This window comes from Dromiciops gliroides, chromosome 4 (genome assembly GCF_019393635.1).
Source record: "Dromiciops gliroides isolate mDroGli1 chromosome 4, mDroGli1.pri, whole genome shotgun sequence".
In the NCBI taxonomy this organism is placed as follows: domain Eukaryota; kingdom Metazoa; phylum Chordata; class Mammalia; order Microbiotheria; family Microbiotheriidae; genus Dromiciops; species Dromiciops gliroides.
Genome location: NC_057864.1, coordinates 12046565 through 12071336, shown reverse-complemented (window position 1 = coordinate 12071336; position 24772 = coordinate 12046565). Strand labels below are relative to the sequence as shown.

The 24772-nt window shown below is 41.8% G+C and overlaps 1 protein-coding gene across 15 annotated transcripts in view; it reads left to right on the top strand.

Moving 5' to 3' along the window:
• SGIP1 (SH3GL interacting endocytic adaptor 1) overlaps positions 1-24772 on the top strand; it is a 236040-nt gene that overhangs the window by 195808 nt on the left and 15460 nt on the right. For all 15 annotated transcript variants that reach the window (XM_043963548.1, XM_043963549.1, XM_043963564.1 and 12 more), the window contains 2 exons: positions 16056-16167; positions 23976-24131. In XM_043963548.1, coding sequence (XP_043819483.1) covers positions 16056-16167; positions 23976-24131 — 268 coding nt within the window. The remainder of the gene's footprint in view (positions 1-16055; positions 16168-23975; positions 24132-24772) is intronic.

Genomic DNA, 24772 nt, shown 5'->3' with positions numbered 1-24772 from the left:
ATGCTTCCACATGTCTTGTGCCTCCTGACAGTACAGCTTCTGATCCCCACTTACTGTAGCTGTGTCAGGGCAAGTCACTTGACACAACCCAATCACATTAGACTGGGAGCTTCTGGGGGAAGGGGGAACAGGTGCTATGTCTATTGTTATTCCACATTGCTTCCATATTCCATCCAGATAACTGTTTTAAAGTGTTCAAAGGAGAAGAAGAAAGATTATTGCCCTTTGGGAAAGTAGTTTATTTCTTTGGGGGGGAGGCAGGGCAATGGGGGTTAAGTGACTTTCCCAGGGTCACACAGCTAGTAAGCGTCAAGTGTCTGAGGCCAGATTTGAACTCAGGTACTCCTGAATCCAGGGCTAGTGCTTTATCCACTGCGCCACCTAGCTGCCCCCAAAGTAGTTTATTTCTAAAGTAAAAACAAGCTAGAAAAAAATGGAGCTATGCTGGTGGGAATCCTGCTTCGTGTATGTGTAAGTAACTGAAAAGTGATTTCAAATATGAGGACTGAAAGAAGCCAGGAATGCTCTTGTTTCAAAAACTACAGGCTGCCTCTAAAATCTCTCCTCTTCTGAATAAAAATTGGGCTAGGTGGGAAAGAAATCAGTTCTCATATGAAGAAGGTGAAGGAATTTCAGTTTCTGGGGTATCGCAAGATTCAATAATAGATTTAGGACAAGACATTGGCAATGGCCAAAGAAACTGTGAAGCACTCAAAGGAAAGAGAGCTGTGTGGGAGAATTTTTTGGCCCCTGGAGCCTGAGTAAGTGAAAGTTGAAGTCCTCGAAGAAAAGCTAAGGTGTTATTAATAGTGGTGGATAATTAATTGTTGTTTAGAGTTGTTTCTTTTTCAAGATACCAGACTATGTCTAACATATGCATTTCTTTCCATCACACCATAGTGTTTCTACTATACATAATTGTGTGCTTAGTAAGATTTTTAATTTATAACACTTTGATATTGATATTTTTGTAGGGAAAAAGCATGCTTAGCTGGCTTATATGCACTAATCTACGTTCTTTGTTCTCCATGACTGGAGAAAAGGTCTAACCCATTTGGTGACAGTCACACCCAAGACAAGATGCATCGTTCTCATTTGGCACCAGCTGTTCAAATCACAGGCATGGTGCTTAAAAGGAAGCTCTGACCTTATAAACCCACATTTATACTCTCTAAAGCTACACTATAAATCACTACCTTCATTCTCTTTTCATTTCCTCCTCTCCTTTTTCCCTCTTTTATCTTGTGTTTCCTATCTTTCTTTGCATATGTATATGTACATATATGTATGCATATATATTCTTACATACACACACATGACATTAGACTGGGAACCCCACAAGGTCAGGGACCACATAGTCGGTGCCCACTCAGTGTCCAAGCGATCAGAGTGGATAGAGATTCGCACTTGGAGTTGGGCCGACCTGCATTTGAATCCTGCCTTAACTATCCTTTACTATCTCTGTGACCCTGGGCAAGTCCCAACCTCTGTCAGCCTCAGTTTCCTCATGTGTAAAATGGAGATAGCACCTACCTCACAAGACTGTTGTGAGGAGCAGACCTCAAAGTGCTATATGATTGCTAGCCATCCTTGTTATTATCTTCCTTACTTGTGATGGAGGCTCTCTGGCCACCATTCCACACTCTTTTACCAAGAGATAGGAAGGAAATAAGCATTTCCTAAGTGCCAACTATGTGCCAGGCATTGTGCTAAGCCCTTTACAAATATCTCATTTGATAGATAGGAAGGTGATAGACAAACAGATTGCAATAGAACGAAGAAATTAGAAAGAATGGAATTTGGCCCTCTCCCATGCTTTCAAGAAATGAGGGCTGCAGTTGTGCTGCATTTGAATCTTATTTGTTTTGGAAAGAAGCAAACTATAATATTCTGGTCTTGGGCCAAATAAAATAATGCATATGCAAAGTCAGCTTCAGGGCACTGTGTATTCCTCATCCTTTGTTGACTGGGACGACATACAATCTTTTCTTGGTTGATTGTAGAGCATAGAAATGAGTCCAGACCCAATAGCACCTCCATGGGGACCAACCTCCTGCCTCTGCTGAGGCCTATTATTAGAGCAGGGTTTGAGAGGCTGATGTTCATGCTGGTGAGCCCTCCAGGGTTCTGTGTCAGCATCTGAGGAAAAACAGGGCAGGGAAATCGACAGACCCTTCCTGGGAGAGGATGTATGAAAGACGAGCCTGCTGCAGACTCTGACAAGTCGTTGCAAAATCCCTAAGTTGAGGGGATCTCAGATTTACTAAAAAGAAACCAGTTCATCTTGAGCAATAAATCATCCTATGACCTAATTGACCTAAACCCATCAGTGTGGGTTATCGACTCAGAATTTGAAGAGATCTTAAAGTCTGGGGTATACAGCCCAGACCCAGAGCATGAATCCCCTCTTTTCACCCCCCTCAAAAAAACCATCCTTAACAAATGGTCCGCCAACTTCCATTTGAATACCTCCAGTGCCTGGGAATCCAAAGGCATAGCACATTCTAATTGTTGATGGCTCTAATTGTTAGGAACTTTTTCTTTATGTTAAGTCAAATTATGCCTCCCCATAACTTTGGAGAGCTACTGGTCTCAAAATCCCTCTCCCTTTAAGATGTAGCTCAGTTGCCATCTTGTCCCGAAAGACAATGAAGCCTTCCTGATTTTCCTCCCAGAATGCTAGTGGACTCCCTCCAAAAAGCTTGTACTTAACTGCTCTGTAGGTAATCATTATGATTATTTATGATATTACACACACATACACAATATACAACACACATACACATATACAGTACACACACATACACATATACAATACACACACATACACAAAGACACACATACTCACATATACACAATACACACATACACACAATATCCAATTGTATCTTAAGACAGCTAGGGGATGTAATCAATAGAGTGCTGGGCCTGGAGTCAAGAGGACTCATCTTCCATAAATTCAAATTCAGCCTCAGATGCTTACTAGCTGTGTGACCCTGGGCAACCCACTTAAGCCAGCTTGCCTCAGTTTCCTCAGCTGTAAAATGAACTGGAGAAGGAAATGTCAAACCACTCCAGCATCTTTGCCAAGAAGACCCCAAATGTAAACATGACTGAAGTGGCCCAACATCAACAACATCATGGATCCATCCTAGAAAAAGGAACTCATCTTGATCTTGCATTTGGGAGACTTCACAATACTTGCTATGATCCCAAGTGACTCCCTTTCAGGGATGTTTATCTCACCCATAGCTGTGTTGCCCAATGGGAAGCCATGAAGCTACAAATCATGGAAGACCACAATCTCAGAAGAGATAGAAGAGGAGGCATCCTGAAGATACATTGTGACTGTAAGTCATCTCCTAGATGATACCCACAATGGCTTCTATATGAGAAGTAGAAAAAATGGCTCCCTAGAAATGGAGGGCTGGACAAGAATCTGAGCAGGGCATGTGGGGGGAGTGAGGGATGGACAGCCCAAATGTCACACTGCTCTCCACAAACTTGGAATGGCTACCAGCATCATGAGGGGAACTTCTATGGGGGATTCATGGAAAGACATTTATGAAAATTATTCTGTTCAGCCCCAGAGGGCAGAAACAGGAGTAAGTCAGACTTTTGTCAGGAAAACTTCACCAGCAATGAGAGCTGTCCCACAGCAGAATGGCCTGCCATGAGAGGTGGTGAGCTTTTCTTCTTCTGAGGTCTTCGAGCAGAGGCTGGGGGCTCCTTGTCAGTTATATTGTACCAAAAATACATTTTGTGTATGAATAGGATTAGAGGCTGCTGAGCTTCCTTCCAACCCTGAAATTCTCTGATCCTGTGATCCCTAGGGTCTCTTCTGGCCACAACTCTGCTTCTAGTTCCTTTGCTATTTGAGGAAGGTCCACAGACCTGACCCCATTCTCTTTCTTAGATGCTATTTCCATTTCTACTCATTTTTTGGCTTGAGATTTCTTCACTCTTCTTCCACGTAACCTGAGGCTTCCTGGTCTTGTGTTGATATTATGGTTTCTGTGGCAGATGGTACTTGGATCTTATTCTCTGTCCCATTACTTCCATCTGGAATTTCATATGCCTCCCACCCACACAGTCACCCCTGCACTTAAGGTCATGTTCACTAACTATTGCAAGCCTAGCCTTATTCATAAGCCTATGTGGTATGTGCAGGAAGGACAAAGGAAGAGAGTAGGGAGGGAGGGAAGGAGGAACAAGGTCGAAGAGAGAAAGTAAGAAAACCCTCGATTCTTGCTGATACTTCAGATTGCTTATACTAAGGTAAATATTTTCATGCCGTGTGAGAGTTTAGGCTTGTGATGCAGATGCAAAGAATCACACAGAATCTCTGAATCAGAAGAGACTTCAGAGGCATCTAGTCCAACCCATACGAGCAAGAATCCCCTCCACACCCGGCCACGACTATTGTTCATCCAAACCTTGCCTGAAGCTTTCCAATGAAAGTCAGTGAGGATGCCCATTCTGCTTTTTGACCATTTCACTTGTTTTGAAAGTGTTTCTTTACATTGACCTAAGTTCTGCTTCTCAGCCTCTCATATCCCCATCACTCCTAATTCTATTCTCTGGAGTCAAGTCAAACAAATGTCAACCCTCTTCTGCATGACAGACAGCCCTTCAAATAGTTGGGAACAGCTGGCACCTTCCTTCCCCCACTGCCTTTTCCATGTTAAACATCACCAGTTCTTTCAACTTGTCTTCATATAGTAGGACCTCCAACCCTTCACAATCTTTGTCACCCTCCCAAAACACTCTCCTGGGATGCTCTTGGGAAAGCTCATCCATTGGCTTAAAATTGCAATGTAAAAATGGCTCGGATGAAATCCTTCCTGAGAGAGTGTTACAAATGATCTTTCCTTCCTCAAAATTCTCCTAATCCTGTGTTTAACCTTCTCTTGCATATCTATCATCTATCTTTTCTGTCTTTGCATTACTGTTGTTTCATCTCTTCTGTTACATCAGAAGCTCCCTAAGGACAGTGAGAACTAAGCCTTGTTCATCTTTGCTTTGTATCTTCCTCATCACTGTATCTTCACAGCCCTGCAGTGCCTGCCATGAGCCATGCCAGTATCCTTTCCCTTGCTGATAGATTTGATTCTTCCAAGGTGTGACGTTCCATGATTCACAGACATACTGAAGCATTTGGGAACTTTGGTGATGGACATGAGCTTTGGTGGCAGCAATCACTGAAGGGACAAAATCATTTCCCAAGTCAATCTCAGCCAATCTTTTCCTCCTACTTAATTCTGAGCATGCAGAGGCAAAGCATGATGGAAGGCCTGACTTAATAAACTGCCCAGCCACTCATGTGTCAGAGTCTAGGCAATAGGCATTCTTCATCTCCACCGTGTTCCCACTCTGGATGCTTAAGCCAATCTCTTTTGTGTGATAATAGATTCATGGATCCTATGAGAAGGCTCTGTGATGTTTTAGAGCTCCCTTGGGTAACCAGGGGGTGCAGTGGATAAAATACTGGGCTTAAATTCAAGAAGACCTGAGTTCACATTTGACCCTCAGACACTTAACTAGCTGTGAGACCCTGGGCGAGTCACTTAAGCTCTGTTTGCCTTAGTTTCCTTAACTTTCAAATGGGGATAATAATAGCACCCACCTCACAGGGTGATTGTGAGGATCAAATGAGATAATATTTATAAAGTACTCTTTGCAAATCTTAAAGCAGTATGTCTATGTTAGCTATCATTATACCTTTTAGTCAGTCGTAGAAGTATAAATCAATTAATTAGTGAGTATTAAATGCTTACTATGTACCAGACCTAATACTAGGCACTAGAGATACAATAACAAAAATTTAGAAGTCCCTGCCCTCAAGGAGCTTATATTCTTCCAGCACCGACAATGAATATTTGGAAAGTTAAATATATAACATACGCAAAGTAAATAAATGTAATTTCATGGATGAAGCATTAGCAGCTGGAAAAGTCAGAAATGGCCTCATACAGGAGGAGGTATTTGGGTTAACCAATGATCTGTTAAATAATCTAGTAGTTTTTACTCATGATCATGTCAAAGATACCTTCAATGCACCCACATACTATTTTCACAAAGGGAAACAAGCAATCCCTATAGGTCAGTAATTATTTATATCTTTCTGGTCATGCTTTTTTTTGTACTCTATAACCTTTTTATTTGGAATAGCCCATGCCTTTTAAAGTGTCTTGAAAGTCAGTCCTTGAATGCCTTTAAAACTGTCATCTCCAGAACAAAATTCTTTTTTTAAATTATCCTATTTTTATTTCAATTAACAAGTATTTCTCTTCTCTCCTTCATTGGAGGAAAATTCTCTGTAATAAATATGTATGGCCAAGCCAAAAAAATAATAGAGATAATTCCCCACCTTGGTCATGTCCAAGAATGTTATGTCTTGTTCTGCATCTGAGTCCATCACTTGTCCATCAGGAGGTACGTAGCACATTTCAACACTGATTCTCTTAATTGAACTTGGTCATGGTACTGATCAGTTCTTAAATCTTTCCTAATTGTTTGTCTTCCCAATATTAGTGTCATTATATAAACTGATCATCTGGTTCTGCTCCCTTCACTCTCTATGAGTTTATACAAATCTCTAAATTTTTCTGAAGCCAGCTTTTTTGTCCTTTTTTATTTTATAAGAGTATTTTATTATTTTCTAGCTACATGTAGAGATAGTTTTCAACATTTTTTCAGTGAGGCAATTGGGGTTAAGTGACTCACCTAGGGTCACACAGCTAGTAAGTGTCAAGCATCTGAAGCCAGATTTGAAATCAGGTCCTCCTGAATCCAGGGCCGGCACTTGATGTGCCACATAGCTGCCCCTCAACATTTGTTTTTATAAGATTTCTAGTTTCACATTTTTCTCCCTCCCTCTCCTCCCTCCCCCTCCACCAGATAGCAAGCAAGCTGATGTAGGTTATACATGTACAATCACATTAAATATATTTCTGCATTAATCATGCTGTGAAAGAAGAATCAGAGCAAAAGGGAAAAACCTCAGAAAAAAGGAAAACAAAGAAAGTAGAAATAGTATAGTTCAATCTGCATCTAGATTCCATAGTTCTTTTTTTTCTGGATTTGGAGAGCATTTTCCATCATGAGTCCTTTGGAACTATCTTAGACCACCATATTGCTGAGAAGAGTCAAGTCTATCACAGTTGATCAACACACAATGTTTTTGATACTGTGTACAATATTCTCCTGGTTCTGCTCATCTCACTCAGCATCAGTTCATGTAAGTCCTTCCAGGTTTCTCTGAAATCTTCCTGATCATCATTTCTTCACATTGATTTTTTAAAACTTTGTGTTCTAAATTTTCTTCCTCCCTCCCTCCTCACCCCTCCTTATGGAATCATGCAATTCAATATAAGACATACATGGGCAGTTATGCCCAACATCTTCACATTAGTCAAGTTGTGAAATAAAATAGAATTACTTTAGAAAGAGGAAGTAACAAATAAAATTATACTTCAATCTGTATTCAAACACCATCAGTTCATCCTCTGTTCATGGTTTGCATTTTTTATAATTCCTTTTGATAGCATCCTGCTCATCATGTCTTTCACAGTTACTGTTGCTAATTGTATTGACTTCCATCCTATTCCTTCAATTTGATATTTATTTTCTATATCCTTTCACACTATCCCTCCTCAAAAGTGTTTTGCTTTTTACTGCCCCCTCCCTCAATCTGCCCTCCCTTCCTTCACCTCTCTTTCCCTTTGACCCTTCCCCTCCCACTTTCCCTCAGGGCAAAATATATTACTATACTCACTTGAGTGTTTATGTTATTCCCTCTTTGAGCCAATTCTGATGAAAGTAATGCTCACTCACTCCCCCACTCCTTCCCCCATCTTACCCTCCACTCCATAAGCTTTTTTTTGTTTCTTTTATGTGAGCTACTTTACCACCTTCCACCTCTCCCTTTCCCTTTCTTCCAGTGCCTTTCTCTTATCCCTTAACTTTATTTTAAAGATGTCATCATAGGTCAGCTATGTGACACAGTGGACAAAGCACCAGCCCTGGACCCAGGAGGCCCCAAGCCCAAATCCAGGCCCAGACATAAGCCTCCTAATCCTGATTGCCCCCAAAAAACAAGGATAAATGCTTTACAGATATCATTCCTTCATATTCAATTCACACCTGTGCCCTCTAAGTATATTACTTTCTGCCCTAATACTGAGAAAGGTCTTATGAGTTAGAAGTATTATCTTCTCATGTAAGAATGTAAACAGTTTAACCTTTTAATGTCCCTCATAATTTCTTTTTCCTGTTTATCTTTTTATGCTTCTCTGGGGTCTTGTATTTGAAAGTCAAATTTTCTATTCATTTCAGGTCTTTTCATCACAAATGCCTGAAAGTCCTCTTTTTTATTGAAGTCCCATTTTCCCCCTGAAATATTATACACAGTTTTCCTGGGTAGGTGATTTTTGACTGTAGTCCCAGTTCCTTTGCCCTCCAGAATATCATATTCCATGACCTCTGGTCCTTTAATGTAGATGCTGCTAGATCTTGTGTCATCCTTACTGTAGCTCCAAAGTATTTTAATTCCTTTTTTCTAGCTGCTTATAATATTTTCTCCTTGACTTAGGATCTCTGGAATTTGGCTATAATATTCCAGGAAATTTTCCTTTTGGGATCTCTTTCAGGAGGTGGATTCTTTCAATTTCTATTTTACCTTCTTCTTCTAGAGTATCAGGGAAATTTTCCCTGATAATTTCTTGGAAGATGATGTCTAAACTCTTATTTTGGACATGGTTTTCAGGTAGTCCAGTGATTTTCAAATTATCTCTCCTGGATCTATTTTCCAGGTCAGCTGTTTTTCCAAGGAGATATTTCATATTGCCCTCTATTTTTTTATTCATTTGGATTTGTTTTACTGTGTCTTGGTTTCTCATAAAGTCACTAGCTTCCATTTATTCAATTCTAATTCTTAGGCAATTATTTTCTTCAGAGAGCTGTTATATCTCCTTTCCCATTTGGCTTTTCAAGTTGTTGACTTTTTTCTCATTTCTCTTTCCATTCTTTCCTCCATCTCTCTAAATATTCCTTCTATTCCTCTTACTTTCTCTTCAAAGTCCCTTTTGAGTGCTTCCCTGGCCTGAGACCAATTCATATTTTTCTTGGAAGCTTTGGATGTTGGAGCTTTCACTTTGTTATTATCTTCTTTAGAGGGTGTATTCTGGTCTACTCCTCTCCCAAAGAAACTGTCTATTGTCCGCTGTTTTCTTTGCCTTTTCATCTCAAGCCAGAAGCAGATGTCTGATTGAAATCTGATTCTCTATGATTGGAAACTCGGCATGCCTGTTCCCCTCCCCAACTGAGCTCCCCCCACTCAGTTCAGCCCACTGGTTCAGAACCAGTTTGCTTTGCCCCAACTCTAGCAGAGACTAGCCACTTCATCCTGGCCAATTGCTGAACCCCTTCACTGGCCCGCAATTCAAGCCTCAGAAGAAGCCACTGGTGCTTAAGACTCTGGGGTGCTGGAGGCATGGTCTGTTCCTGGCTGGGTCTGGATCACATACTAAGCTCCTCTCTCAGTCTGATCAGCAGGTGATCCCAATTGCCATCTTTGGCTGAAAAATAGTCTCACTCTGTTCTTATGTGAGTTAGGCTGCTCTGGTGGGGTTTTATGGCATTATTTGGGAGTGAGTGAATGGGTTTATTGAGAGTTTGCAGGAGTCACAGCCTTTCCTCTGCCATCTTGGCTCCACCCCCTTTTTTGTCCTTTTTACTGTGGGATAGTATTACTTTCATATACCATAACTTGTCTAGCCATGCCTAATCAATAGCTACCTTACACCCCCTCAATTTCTAGTTCTTTGCCTCTAAAAAAAAAGGAACTACTGGGGCAGCTAGGTGGCACAGTGGATAGAGCACCAGCCCTGGAGTCATGAGTACCTGAGTTCAAATCCGGCCTCAGACATTTAACATTTACTAGCTGTGTGACCCTGGGCAAGTCACTTAACCCCAATTGCCTCACTAAAAAAAAAAGAACTACTCTAGTAGTTCATATGTCATATGTATGGGTCCTGATCCTCATTGTTAGAGCTCTTTGGGTATAGACCTAGCAGTGGTTTCCCTGGGTCAAATCTATATGTATAGTCTAGTCATTTTCAGGAGGCATAGTTCTAAATTGCTTTCCAAAATGGCTGGTCCAATTAACAGCTCTCTTTAATTTCATCATCTTAAATTCCTCTGCCATACTTTATGGCTTCATAGATCCAGACATGGAGGAGGCTACTAGAGGCAACAAGGGGGCTCAGTGGATAGAGTACTGGGCCTGGAGGAAGGAAGACCTGAGTTCAGATCTGGCCTCTGACACTTACTAGCTGTATGACCATGGACAAGTCACTTAACCTCTGTTTGCCTTAATCTAGAGAAGGAAATGGCAAACCCCTCCAGTAACTTTTCCAAGAAAACCCCACAGACGGTATGTTCCATGTGGTCACAAAGAGACAGACATGACTGAATGACTGAACAACAACAAGAGAGGTTAGCTAGTCCAACATGCTCATTTAGCAGAAGAGGAAGCTTAGAACCACATAGATGAAGTAATTTGCCAAGATCACTCAAGTGGTAAATATCATTGGCAGAATATGGTCACAAGTCCAGATCCCAAAGCCAGTGCTTTTCCCACTCTACCACACTTTCTTACTGGCTAATAAGATGGTAGTTTATACAAGTAATAAGATTGCTGTAAAAAAAGTGAGAAGATTGAATACACTATGTGTTTATTTGTGACCCTCCTTCCCATTTCACCTACATTTAGCCTCAGGACTACCCTGTTTCATTGGATCTCTGTCTAAACACTCTGAAGAATTTTTTCTCATCATCTATTTTTGGGGGGGGGGTGGGAGGGCAACATTGCTTTTCATTTTCTGTTATCCTAGTCCGTAATGGTTTGCAAATGAACTTGACTCAAATCTGGTGTTCTACTTGCCTGCCATGTCTATCTATTGGGTAAGATGATTGAGCTTTGGTTGGCTCAGGCTCTTGACTTCCTCATTATGATGACCACTTTGCATCATTTATACAACTCTATGCAATAGCAATAATTAGTGTCATTGTCTTTTTTCAGTTGACAACTCATTTCAACAGGTGGAGCCTGAGTGCCTTCAATTATATGGAGTGTTGTCTTCTTAACTTTATCCCCTTCCCCTGTGGAATGTCTTCTCCCTCCTGTACTACTTAACATTTTGATCAATGATTTCAATGAAGGTGTAACTGGCATGTATATCAGATTTCTAAATGAGACAAAACCAGAAGGGATGGGACATATTTTGGAGAGCCAGGTCAGAATTCCAAAAATATCTTACCAGGCTTGAATGCTGAACTAGAAGTGTGACCTAATGGTGAGTAGGCAAGAATTTAAGCTTCAAGAGATCTTGAGAGGCAGAGGGCTGTAGTATAGAGAATCCTAGGCTTGAGCTAAACCCCCTGAATTCAAATCCCAGCTTAGCCACTACTAGTTATATGACAGTAAATAAGTCACTTAAGCACTTTGAGTTTTTTCATCTGTAAATGGGTGATATTGGACTGATGAGCCTTAAAAAGAGTCTCTTCTGGGGGAAGCTAGGTGGCACAGTGGATAAAGCACCGGCCCTGGATTCAGGAGTACCTGAGTTCAAATCCAGCCTCAGACACTTGACACTTACTAGCTGTGTGACCCTGGGCGAGTCACTTAACCCTCATTGCCCCACTAAAAAAAAAAAAAACAAGAGTCTCTTCCAACCCTATCACCATAACCCAATGAACTTATGATTTATAAGTTTTATCTCTGTGGCTAATCCCTCCACTGATATAGATTGCAACCCATCACTGACTTCCCATCTACAATGATTCCTAACAATGTCTTTCCATCAGTCCTCTAGAGAGAAGACAACACTCTATATTCTGCCCAAGGTCATTCCCTGGGTCTTTTTATATTTCATAGGTATCAAGAAAACACTTGAACTATTTAACATAATAGGAATAAATATAATGTCCTTCACTTGGGTTCAAAAATCTTGGAAAAGTACAGAATGGGAGAGGACTAGAAAACAGTTCAATGACATTCTGGGGGGTTTACGGACAACAAACTCTTTAAGAATCAAGAGTGATTAACAATCCAAACACCTGATGTGAATGTAGGCTATTTTACTAAGAGAGTAGTATCCAAGACACTAAATTCTTTCCTGGTCATACCATGCTTGCAGTAGTGTGTTCAGTTCAGGGCACATTTTAAGAAAGAATAAGGGAGTGACCTTCCTCTTCTCCCCTGCATTCTGCCCTAGAATATTGGATTCAGAAGGGAGGACTTGGTTTAATTTTCATCTGTGCCACTTATTACTATATAACCTTGGGCAAGTCCCTTGACCTCTTTCGAGGTATACCATTAAGAAAGGAAATTGAAACGTTATGTGCCTAAAGGAAAATAAGCAGGATGGTGAGGGAACTGACCATGGCAGGTGAGGATATTTAAAGGACCTAATGGGACTGCTTGGCTTAAAAAGGAGAAAACGCAGGAAGGTTGAGGTGTGGGAGAAGGACAGCACAGCATAGCTGTCTTCAAGCATTTGAAGGGCTGCTGCATAGAAAGAGGAATTGCCATTTGCTTGGCTCCAGAGGGGAAGAACATAGGAAAGTTGCAGAGGGAAAAACTAGGCTCGATGCAGGAAAACCTTCTCAACAATTGGAGCTGTCCAAAGGTGGAATGGGATGCCATGGAAGGTAGTGGTATCCCTGCATTAGAGTTCTTCAGGGCAGAGGGTGAGGGAGCATTTGTTGGCAATACTGCAAAGGGATTTCTGTTCAGGGACAGATGGGACAAGATGATCTCTGAGGTCCCTTATAGCTCTGAGATTCTGTGATTCTAATTTGGTAGTGACTTTGATATCTACTCTTACAAGTCCAACTACAAAACCAACTAGGCTCATCCTGTCTATTAAAATATAGCCATGGGGCAGCTAGGTGGTACAGTGGATAAAGCACCGGCCCTGGATTCAGGAGGACCTGAGTTCAAATCTGGCCTCAGACACTTGACACTTACTAGCTGTGTAACCCTGGGCAAGTCACTTTAACCCTCTTTGCCCCACAAAAAAATATATAGATATAGATAGATAGATAGATAGATAGATAGATAGATGTAGAGATAGAGACAGAGATAGAGATAGAGATAGAGATAGAGATAGAGATAGAGATAGAGATAGAGATAGAGATAGAGATAGAGATAGAGATAGAGATAGAGATATGGCCAGCTTCCTTTTTATACCATTCAGTGCCCCACCATATCTAAGGTCTGCTGACTACCTGAAGAAAGCAGTCATGCTGTAGTGGTGTATATATGGCTTATAAGTCATCTATAATCTTTTATCTCTTAGTTCTTGACCTGAAACCACATTTTTCAGAATCCTTTTTGCTATCTTTCCCTATGCCCGCTTTCTTATTGAAATCACCAACTAACAAAGTTAATGTTGACTTTGGGTCCGTTTTTCAAGTCCTTCAGAGAATCTTTCTCAATTCTCTGCAACAGACACAAGCAAACTGCAACCAGTGATCAAGGCATCTGTGTGGAGGCAGAAGGCTGGATTTGGCATCAGGGGACCTCGCTCGAAGTCTTACTAACTGTGTAATTCTGAACAAGTCTCTGACCCTCTCTGAGCCTCCAGTTCCTCATCTGTAAAATAAGGGGAAATTGGCTAGACAGCATCTGAGGTCTCTTCGAGCTCTATAGGTATAATCCTATGATCCCAAAACCATCTGGCATAGTCAGGGGTCATGCCTGATCTAAGGTCACCTCGTGTGTAAGTGGACAAAGACCTCATACTCAGAATAAGAACAATCAAATGTCGGCACATGATCTAAAAACTGTATGGGGGCAGCTAGGTGGCACAGTGGATAGAGCACCAGCCCTGGAGTCAGGAGGACCTGAGTCCAAATCCAGCCTCAGACACTTGACACTTACTAGCTGTATGACTCTGGGCAAGTCACTTAACCCCAATTGCCTCACCAAAAAAAAAAAAACCCTATATGATTCTTAATCACTCAAAAAACACATATTAAACATCTACTATGTGCTAGGTACTAGAGATATAAAGAAAAATAAAAGAAAATCTTTCCCTGCCCTCAAAGAGCTTTCATTCAAATGGGGAGACAATACCTAAATAAATGTTATTTTTATATTTTTGTATATGCAAAACATACAAGGTAGAAACATAGTAGATGGAAGGTAATCATGGAAGAGAAGGCACAATGAGGGGAAGGCAGTGGGAAAAGCCTCCTGCAGAAGGCTTAAGGTCAAATCTCAAAGTTTACAGAGTAGAGGTGGAGGGGAGATCATTTCCATGCGTTGAAGACATCTGGAGCAAAGTCATGGGAATAGGGGATGGGAATGTGAGGATCAGTCTGGCTGAACCATAAAATGTGTGGAGGGGAGGAATTGCGAGAAAACTGGAAAGACAGGGAAGGACCAGGTCAGGAAGAGCTTTGAATGCCAAACAAAAGAGATCATATTTCATCTTCCTACTATTCTTGCTCCATTTATTGAATAAGTGGAAAAGGAACCAAGTAAGACTAATTATTTTTCTTTTCATTCCTATTTATTGTGTTGCTTTGAGCAAGAAAACCCTAATCTGATGACCACCTTTCTGGTAGTAAGCCTCTTGGAGTCTACCCAGCATAGACCTTGGACAACCAATCCAGTCTGTTACTGAGCTTGTCCTTGGAATGCTCTCCATTTTGTTCCAAACAACCAAAGTTTGTTCTCTGCTGACACATCTCAAGAATGGGCGTTCATTTCCCTGGCATAGTAAGCCATCAGAGAAGGATAAACTTGAAGAAACTGAGTTTTTCCACGCATGTTTGCATTTGCTATTACCACTTTTTTGTGTGAATGGGGTATGTATGACTTCTATTCGAAAGACATTTAACTTCATTATGTATGTTCTTGGATGGCCAGATTGAGTTTCTTCACTTTTATTTTTGAGATTGGGTTGCCTTATCTCACCCAGGCTGTAAGTACATTGGCCACCCCCAGATCCAATCCCAATGATTGATCGTTATGGATACTTTCGACTGCTCCATTTTGACTTGAGTCAATTTATGACTCCTTGGGCTATGGTTCCCTGTTGTTGGGAGCTCCCCATATTGGTGTAGAAACCCAAATGGTTTAGCCCTCTACCACTCAGAACTCCCAGACTCAAGTGGTCCACCAGCCTCAGCCTCCCCAGTAGCAGGGATTACAAGAGTATGTGGCACCATGCCCTATAATAAATTTTAACTCACCAGACCCAAATCATTTAGTTTCTTTTGACCTTGGGGTTAACCTAGAAAAAGTATCACATCATAGGATATCATTTGCCCTTCCAAAAACAAAAAAACAAATAATGAAGTCAAGAAGTGTGCGTAGAGAAGTAATTCCCAAGGGAAAAGAAACCTTTTTACTTAGAAATGTTTTTATGCTGTACAAACTGCCAGCCAGTTACCATCTCATCAGAAATATATGGGAAGCATGATCATGGTTTGGCTCTTTGTATTTTTCCTTTTCTAAAGCACACACTAGAAATATTGAAAGTATATTTATCTTGAAACCAGCCAAGGATTTTTAAATACTCGAGCTCTGAGTTGAAGAAGGATGCATAATTCTTAGAATTTCACGTCACTTTCTCCCCCATTCCCTCTCCCCCCCCAAAAAAAAGGCTTGATTTTTTTTGTAATGTATTTCTTTACTTGAAGAGACAGTATGGCATGGTAGATAGAGTGCTAGATTTGGATCCAGGAAGACCTGAGTTCAAATCTCACCTTTGACATTTAATGGGTGTGTGACCTGAGGCCAGTCACTTAACCTCTGAGTACTTCAAACAACTCTCTGGTATTCTTTAAATCATAGATGGGATGTGATCTGCTTTGGTGCAGGTATTTGCATACTGGGAGCTCCCTATTCTAACAAAGTCATGGGTATTTTAGCAAATGTGTGTGTTTCTCTCCTAAAATCTCCAGATCACTGTTTTAGCCAAACCTTTGGCACATGCTTTCTACATCCAGAGTGAGTAAAAGTTTTCCATTTTTTCCAGGCTCTTCTCGGGGACCCAGCCCTCTGACAATGGGAGCTCAGGACACCCTCCCTGTGGCAGCAGCATTCACAGAAACGGTCAATGCCTATTTCAAAGGAGCAGACCCCAGCAAGTAAGCCCCAGTCCTAACCCTACCCCAACCTGCCTAAAGGCCAGTGAAGAACCTGGTTGCCTTAAGCCAAGCTTGGTCAGGAAAACTGCATATTGCTTGTTTTTCAACTTTGGATGTTCATATGACATTCAACTCCAAAAAACCTAGTTGGCCAGATAATAGGTGACTTAACTAGTAAAGGGAAGAGAATTTCATGCTGAATAAGACATTGTTACTAAAACCAAAAGCATCTTATCTTGCATACATAGAAATCATAGGATTATTGGTTTAGAGCTAGAAAGAATTGTAGAATCCAACTCATTTTACAGATGAGGAGACTGAGGCCCAGCTGGGTCCCATGACTAGCCCAAGGTCACACAGCTAGTAAGTATCAGAGGTGACATTTGAACCCATATCTTCTCATCTCAGGGTCCACTGTCTACCCATTCCTCCACACTGTCTCTTGTTGTAGAACCTCAATATATTAATAGGGACCTGATGGTGGAGAAGCAACAACTAACAATAACACAAGCAGTAGATGGATTTGGATGCTACCTCAGACTGAGTACCTGAGCTCCATGCAGCAGGCCCCCTATCATCGATAAGTGGGTGCATTTAGAGAGCATTCCTCTTGAAAGGGAAGACTCTCTGGTTCTGGATGGGACATCTCCCCCAACAGACACACCTGAGAGAAACATTGGCCTCCCTGTTTAACAGATCATTTGATGTCCATGTTCTGTGCCCAGTTAAACAAAGTACTTAATCCCCATAGTTACATCTGCCTTCTAGGATGTTAATATCATTATTTCAAATGCCATCTAATCCAGCCACTATGTGAAGAAGAATCCTTTCAACCTCAAGCCCAACCAGCCCCCATCCAGCCTCTCTACCTGAAGACCTCTAAGGAAGGGAAACTCACCACCTCTCATGGAGCTCATGCCATGTTGGGGCAGTTCTAATGGTTAGAAAGTTGGGGTATTTGCTTGTTTCCAGAAATCACATGTAAATGTGCCTCTTTGTAACTTGGAAACATAGTAAAGTCAGAGGATCATAAATTACAAAAGTGATAACAACAGCTCCCGTTTATGTAGGCTTTAAGGTTGATTAATTTGCGTAGATCATGAACTCCTATTGAAAGTGAACTTAGAGGTCATCTAATCTAACTGCATTATTTTCCAGAAGGGCAAACCAAGGCTCAGAGACATTGAGTGACTCCCCAACATGGCACAGGTAACACAAAGCAATGTCAGGATTCTGACTATCAAATGAGATCACATTTACAAAACAGCATGGTGCCTGGCACACAGTAGGTGCCTAATAATCTTTGTTCCCTTTTCCCCCTAACTAAGGTCTCATGACTCCAAATGCAGTGTTCTTTTTACTACATCCCCCTACTTCCTAGTAGGCTGATGACTGGGCACAGCTATGCCTCACTTATATCCAATTCACTAGAAAGTCAAGACATCACCTTCCTGATGTTCTTGGTCCTCAGAACAGGAACAAACAAAGGAGGAACCACAAGTTCTGCCCTCCAGGGACAAGCAAACCAACTCTAATCCCTCTCCAGGCAAATTCCTTCAGATGATTGAAGAGAGCAATAGTGATCCCCGCCTTTCACTCCCTCTCCTGCCCCAGCCAAGTCATCTCTTCTCTAGGTCACATATTCCCAGTTCCCTTAATGAGCAAGGGAAGCATTAACAATATATTGGCAAAATGTACCAGCACCAAACCCAACATGTTGTCCAAAGGGGCTGCTTTCTTGTATGAATTTGTTTCCCCTTATATCAGGAATGTGATGCTGTGATTGGCATCACCAAATGTATTTGTTTTCAGAATAGTGTGGGATTAATATGCAATACAATTTAAATTCCTAGCAGGAAAAATATACTGCCAAGTCAGCCCAGGTTACAGCTGTGGAGTTAATGAAATCTTAGCCAGTAAATTTTCCCAGCAAATGGGTGGGAAAGGAGGTGGGGTAGGGAGGCAGTTCTGTTTTTGACTTAAACTTGTTAATCCATCCCCCTCCCCCAAACACGAACATGCAAGCACACATTCTGAAAACATAATTGTCTTCATTCACTTAGTGGAGAGCCAGAAATTTATTTGTAGAACCTATGTCTGGAGGCGGCTAGATGGCACAGTGAATAGAATCCTGGGCCTGGAGTCAAGAAGATTCACCTTACCAAGTTCAAATCCAGCCTCAGACACTTAGTAGCTGTGTGACCCTAGGCAAGTCACTTAGCCTTCCTTGTTTGCCTTAATTTCCTCATCTGTAAAATGAGCTGGAGAAGGAAATGGCAAACCATTCCAATATCTTTCCAAGAAAACCCCAAGTCAGGTCATGAGGAGTCTAAAATGACTGAACATCTGTTTTCACCATACTGTTTGCTTGAATTGTACTGGGCAACCAGCATGAATGGCATCTTCACCTTCAGAACTTTGACACTTAAAAAGTTGGAGAAACATAATGTCTGAGTAATTAGTCATCTCTCTTTTATTAAAAAAGATCAGTGGCACTCTCCAATGCCAAAGACCCTCATATGGCCTTGGAAAAATAGGTGTTCCAGAGGGTGGCAATCAATTCTGATTGGTTAACAAGTAATGAGAAAGGATGAATATTACAATGTGAGGCTAGAGCTATTCCAATAAACTTTGATTACATTATTTACTTCTAAATTAACCTTCCCCCCACCCCAGCCTTGGGAAATCTAATCAAAGAACCAGAGTTGAACAAAATAGGATTAAATTCCTAGTAAGGTTGGGTGGGGTCTGACCAAGATAGAGGAGAGTTCATTCAATCTCATTATCAGTAATATCCTTTAAGAGACTGGACTTTGGAATGAGGACTATAGAAAAAGGGGAACTCTGAATCACCCCCAAATCACTGGTTATTAATAATCATTGTAGGACCCAATCTACACAGATTATATATACATGCCAAACATCCATGGCCAATATTTGTATTTGATCCCAGGCCTGAAAATGTACTTGAGAAACAATGTTTGCTTCTTAGCTCACTGACCTCACATTTAATGTTCGAAGGCTGGCAGCAGTTTGAGGTATATAAATATACAGGTGTCCACAAAATGAAAAGCCACTATTCCCAAACAGTTCCTACTTTTGAACATTTTGAAATAGCAGTTGGCTTTGAGCTTCAGTTTCATCCATATTTTATACATGGAGATTTATCTTCTGAGAGCTCATTTGAACTAAGAATTTTTATACCTGTCCAACTTGCAAAAATTTAGGCTTGACATCAGGAAAAATGTCCTAACAATGAGAGCTGTCCCCAGATGAAACAAACTTGAGGCAGGGGGTTCTCCCTCACCGAGAATCCATAAGCAAAGGCTACGTAAGCACTTGGAAATCACAGAATCACAGTATTTTGCATTTCATTAGGATTTTGATAGAATTGATTGATAGGATCCTCAATGGCCTTTTCATCTAAATCATAACCAAAAGACAGCCCTCACTCCAACAAATAGACTAGCTGTTTGTGGGCGACAGTGACAGCAACGTTGACAAGCTTCTCCCTTTTCTCAACCAGCTCTATTAAGCATCAAAGAACTCTTCTTCCTTCAATCAGCTTCCCCAAACCAAAGTTTTTTTCCCTCAAATCAGCTCAGCTCCCAACAGCAGGTGCAAATCTCAGATCATCAGGGAGCCAAGCTCTCTTCTCAGCTCTCCATTGGATTGCCTCTCTACAAGTCATCATCCCATCTGGGCCAATCTGACATTGTCTCTCTTCAAGCAGAAGAGGGACAGTCTCAGGGCTTTCCTTCATACTGCTTTTGGGATCTTTTCCATTTCTGGTTCCATCCTGCTGCTTCAGAGGAAGAAGTTACAAACTAGGTTTCTTTATATGAAGCACCTCACTTCCATCTTAGGGTGAGAAATCAGCATTCGTATTTCTGTCAGACACACCACAAATGGGCAATATATGCTGTCTCATAGGCACCAAAACATTGGAGTTGTCAGCAGGGTTTCCTAGCTGTCATCCTCAATGCTTTCCTTGTTGGGAAATAACATCTTCAGTCCATTTTGCCTCTAGTAAATCTTCATCTTTTGAGTGGTTGCTTTCTCTGGGCCTTTCAAAACTGTTGGTTTCTCCCCAAGTACTTTTCTCTGCGTTGCTGTTTCTCAGAGGTCTCTTCAGGTTTCAGCTCCTTTTTACCAAGAAAAATGTCCAAACCTGCAAGGGACAGAACATGACATTTAATACCTGTGTGATCTGGGGTGAGTCCCTTCTCCTCCTTGAGCCCATTTCTTCAACTATAAAATGAGAAGGTTGGACATAGCAGCTTCCAAGCCTTCTCCTAACTCTGCCAGTCACCTAGCTAGCAAGCGGTCAGTCCTCTGATTCATTCCAGTGCCCTCACTTTTATACCATTCTGTTCCCTTGAAGGGCAGCATTTGTGTATTTAAGGGATTTTCAGTATAGGCCTAGAGGGTGTGTGGGAGGGAGGGCACGATGCAAAATGGTGGTAAAACTATCTTTTCCCACCTCAGAGCTGCTTGCTAACCCCAAGAAAAGAGCAGCCCTTTATTAAAGGCTTGGTTATATTCATCTCCTGTACCAGAATCATTCTGAAATTATTCCTATCCAACCATAGCAGACAAATTTCTCTATAGCCTGTCACAGAGAGAAATCAACCTGGCATCTAGGTCAACCCAAAGGAAGGAAGTGGTAGATGCCTGGTCCCAGGGGAAGAACTGACTGCAAACACAGTCAGTTTCCTTCTTTCCTGCCTAATTTGCCATAGATGAGATGCTCAGACAAGTCAAGAAAACTTATTCTGAAGCATTGCCCTTTTCTGGTATCTTGACCAGCTTCCTTCTCTTTCAGCGACCATGTCCTCAGCATGGCATACGGTAAAGGAAGAAAAACCTATATCTCCTTCTCTCTCTCTCTCTCTCTCTCTCTCTCTCTCTCTCTCTCTCTCTCTCTCTCTCTCACCAACCCAAAGTCCCAGAAGGAAAAGGGCAATCCTCAGCAGCTTCTCCCAGAAGCCCCCTGTGGAACAGGAAGCAAAGCAGTCCCCACACACACAGCTCCAAGCTGATTGGCTGCTAGCATTGATTGACATGACTTACAGTCACATGCTTTCTCCTCAGGGTGGTGATGCCTTGGCTCTCACAATGTCTTTCTCAGCAGGGGGATGGCACTCTGATCCTCACAAAGGTAAAGGAAGAATTAGCAAGCTGCCTAGTAGTGGAGGAGACTTCTGAGGTCCTCTATGCACGTTGTTTTGTTTTTTTTGGTTTTTGCAGAGCAGTGAGGGTTAAGTGACTTGCCCAGGGTCACACAGCTAGTGTTAAGTGTCTGAGGCTAGATTTGAACTCAGGTGCTCCTGAATCCAAGGCCAGTGCTTTAACCACTGCGCCACCTAGCTGCCCAATCTATGCACGTTTTAAAATGCTATGTAGGGGGGCAGCTAGGTGATGCAGTGGATAAAGCGCTGGCCTTGGATTCAGGAGGACCTGAGTTCAAATCCAGCCCCAGATACTTGACACTTTGACCCTGGGCAAATCACTTAATACCCATTGCCCTGGCAACAAAAAACAAAAAAAAGCAAAAACAAAAAAATGCTATATAAATGTCATTTATTATTGTTGTTATTAGTAGCACAATTCTGGGGACTGAAATTAAGACATTTATTGTTCAATTGAGGCAACTCTCATCTTGTACTTGAATCTTTGCCAAGCACTTTCCAAAAATTCCTTACTTGAACCCCAAGACAGCTGAGGGAAGTCTCTGCTACATATATTGTTATCCACATTTTCTAGATAAGAAAACTGGAAAAAAATTAAAGTGACTTACCTAACTACTCACACAACTAGTATCAGAGGCAGGATTTGAAGTCATGTCCTCCTGACTCCAGCTCCTCCAACATTCTAACTGCTTTGGCATGCGGCCTCTTATACTTGCCATATGTCATTACACCAGTCCTTTCTGTCCTACTAGCTGTGATCTTGGGCAAGTCACTTAACCCAGTTTGCCTCAGTTTCCTCATCTGTAAAATGAGCTAGAGAAGAAAAAGACAAATTATGCAGTGTCTTTCTCAAGAAAATCCCGAATCAGGTCACAGAGAGTTGGACACAAATGAGAAACAGCTGAAGCTTTGCCAAATCCATTTGAATGGTTGGGGGCAAAAACCTTTCTGGACCCTTCAGGCTAATATACATTTTGCTATAAATTCCAGCTATTAAAGGACATGAAATCATCTCAGAGTAATTATTTGCCCAGTTCTCAAGAAAGACAAGTTATCCTTCCATCCTGACAAGACAAATGCCCTAAATGTGGAAATGTAGACTTGTAGAAGTTATTGCATGGACCAGTCTTTCAGTCAAAAACCCATCAAGGGACTGAGAGGCAGCTTTGGATAGTGGACCAGTAGCTGGTGGTAGATTCTAAAAGACCTGAATTCAAATCCCACCTCTGACTCATACTGGCTATATGACCCTAGGCAAGTTGTTTAACTTCTCAATGCCCTGAGCACCTCTAAAAGACTTTAAGTTCGGGAGTAGTTGCCCAGCTGCATTGGTAGAGGGAGTTTCCTGACTAGGGACCTCTCTCCTGTAAGGTCTAAAATTCTAGCTGTGATATCTAAAATCTAACAAGTGGTCACATTAAAGTAGAAGCTTTAGCAAGAATTTAGGCTTTTAAGTATTTTTTAAAGTATAATAGGGGGTTAGTAAAAAGAAACACATGGATAAAGAATGAGATCTGTCTACTCTCCCTATTCCCCCTGCCCCTGCCGCCAAGCCGAAGTCCAGAAAGGAAAAGACCTTGCTTCTCCCAGAAGCCCCCTGTGATATGGAAACTCCCTGAAAAAGAAAAAAAACTTTTTTTTACCTCATTAAAGGAAGAAAACAAAATGAGTTATTAGACTAAACTGCAGAGTCAGCATAATCAATGACTATACTAGACATGTATTAAGTGCCTACTGCCTACCAAACAGACTACAGTCCTTGATGCCTACTGGCCATTGATAAACTGGAGACAGTCTCCCCCAAACTGAACCAAAGAGTGTTTAACAGAAGGCAATTAGGAGAGTGAAAGGCTTTGAGGCTGTGACATGTGAGAATCAGTTGAAGGAGAACGCGATATATCTTTATACTGGAGAAGAGAAAACTCCGGGCGGGACGTGACAGCTCCCTGCAATTATTTGAAGGGTTGAGTGTGAAGGAGGCATTGGATTTGGTGTCTGAGCCCCGATGACAGAGCGAGGAGCCAGGAATGAAGTCTTTTGGGCTCCATGTCCAGAATTCCTAGCAATGAGAGCCGTCTGGCCCAGAGTGGAACAGACTGTCTCTGGAGAGCTGGCTCCTCAAGGGGAGGCTAGCTGAGCACTGTAGGGGCCATTATCGTGGGGATTCCTCTGCTATATGGGGTTGGACTGGACAACTGCTGAGACCCCTCCCCACTCTCAAATTCAGTGATTCTGAGATAAGGAAACATTACAGCCATTTTCAAGTAAATGAAGGAGCTGTCATATGGGAGAAGAATTAGTTGTGTGCTGTTTGGCCACAGAAGCAGCATCAATGGGCAAACTTGCTTCTGTTAGGGGGAAAAATCCTATTGCCTAGACATGAAAGGGGCTGCCTTAGGAAGGAGCGGTTTCCCTCTCACTGAAGGTCCAGAAAACTACTGGGAAGGTACATTGTAGAATGATACATGTTGGAACCCCTTCTAGCTCTGAGAATCCAAAATGGTGAGCCAGGTAAGAAACAGAGGCATCAGTCCACCCCACAGGTCCACCTCTCACTTCGTGCTCTCTGACTTGACTCTCCCTCTTCCCATCCCCTCACTGTGTTTGCTCTCCCAGGTGTATAGTGAAGATCACTGGAGAGATGGTGCTGTCGTTCCCTGCAGGCATCACCAGACACTTTGCCAACAACCCCTCCCCAGCCACCCTGACCTTCCGAGTGGTGAATTTCAACAGGTTAGAACACGTCCTGCCAAACCCCCAACTTCTCTGCTGGTAAATACCATTTTCTGCAAACTCTTCAGAGATGGGGGTGGCCAATTGCTTGGTAGGTGGGTGGGGGATTAGCTGTTGATAAGAGTAGCATCTGACACAAGTGCTTTCAGATCAAAGGGAAATATTTAGCAGCATGCAAAGGAAGCATGTGTGTGTGTGCGCAAGAGAGTGTATGTATTTAAAAAGCCTGCCTTCCCTGGCAAGCTGAAAAAACACTCCAGAAACAAATGAGTAAGCACTCTATTTAAATTGTACTTACTCAGAAACAGAAAAGTGACTATTGGAAATGATGTTGGGTTTGATATTTTTTTTAATACAATTCATATTCTTGGCATCAAATCACAGATTTTAAAATGAAAGGAATCTTAGAGGTCATCTGGTGCAAAACCTTTATTTTACAAAGGAGGAAACTAAGGCACCAAAATGGGCAATGACATTTCTAAAGACACAGGCAGTAAGTGAAAGTGCTAAGATTAAAAGGGATTGGGCAGGGGGCAGCTAGGTGGCACAGTGGATAGAACACCAGCCCTGGAGTCAGGAGTACCTGAGTTCAAATTCAGCCTTAGACACTTAACACTTACTAGCTGTGTGACCCTGGGCAAGTCACTTAACCCCAATTGCCTCACTAAAAAAAGGGGGGG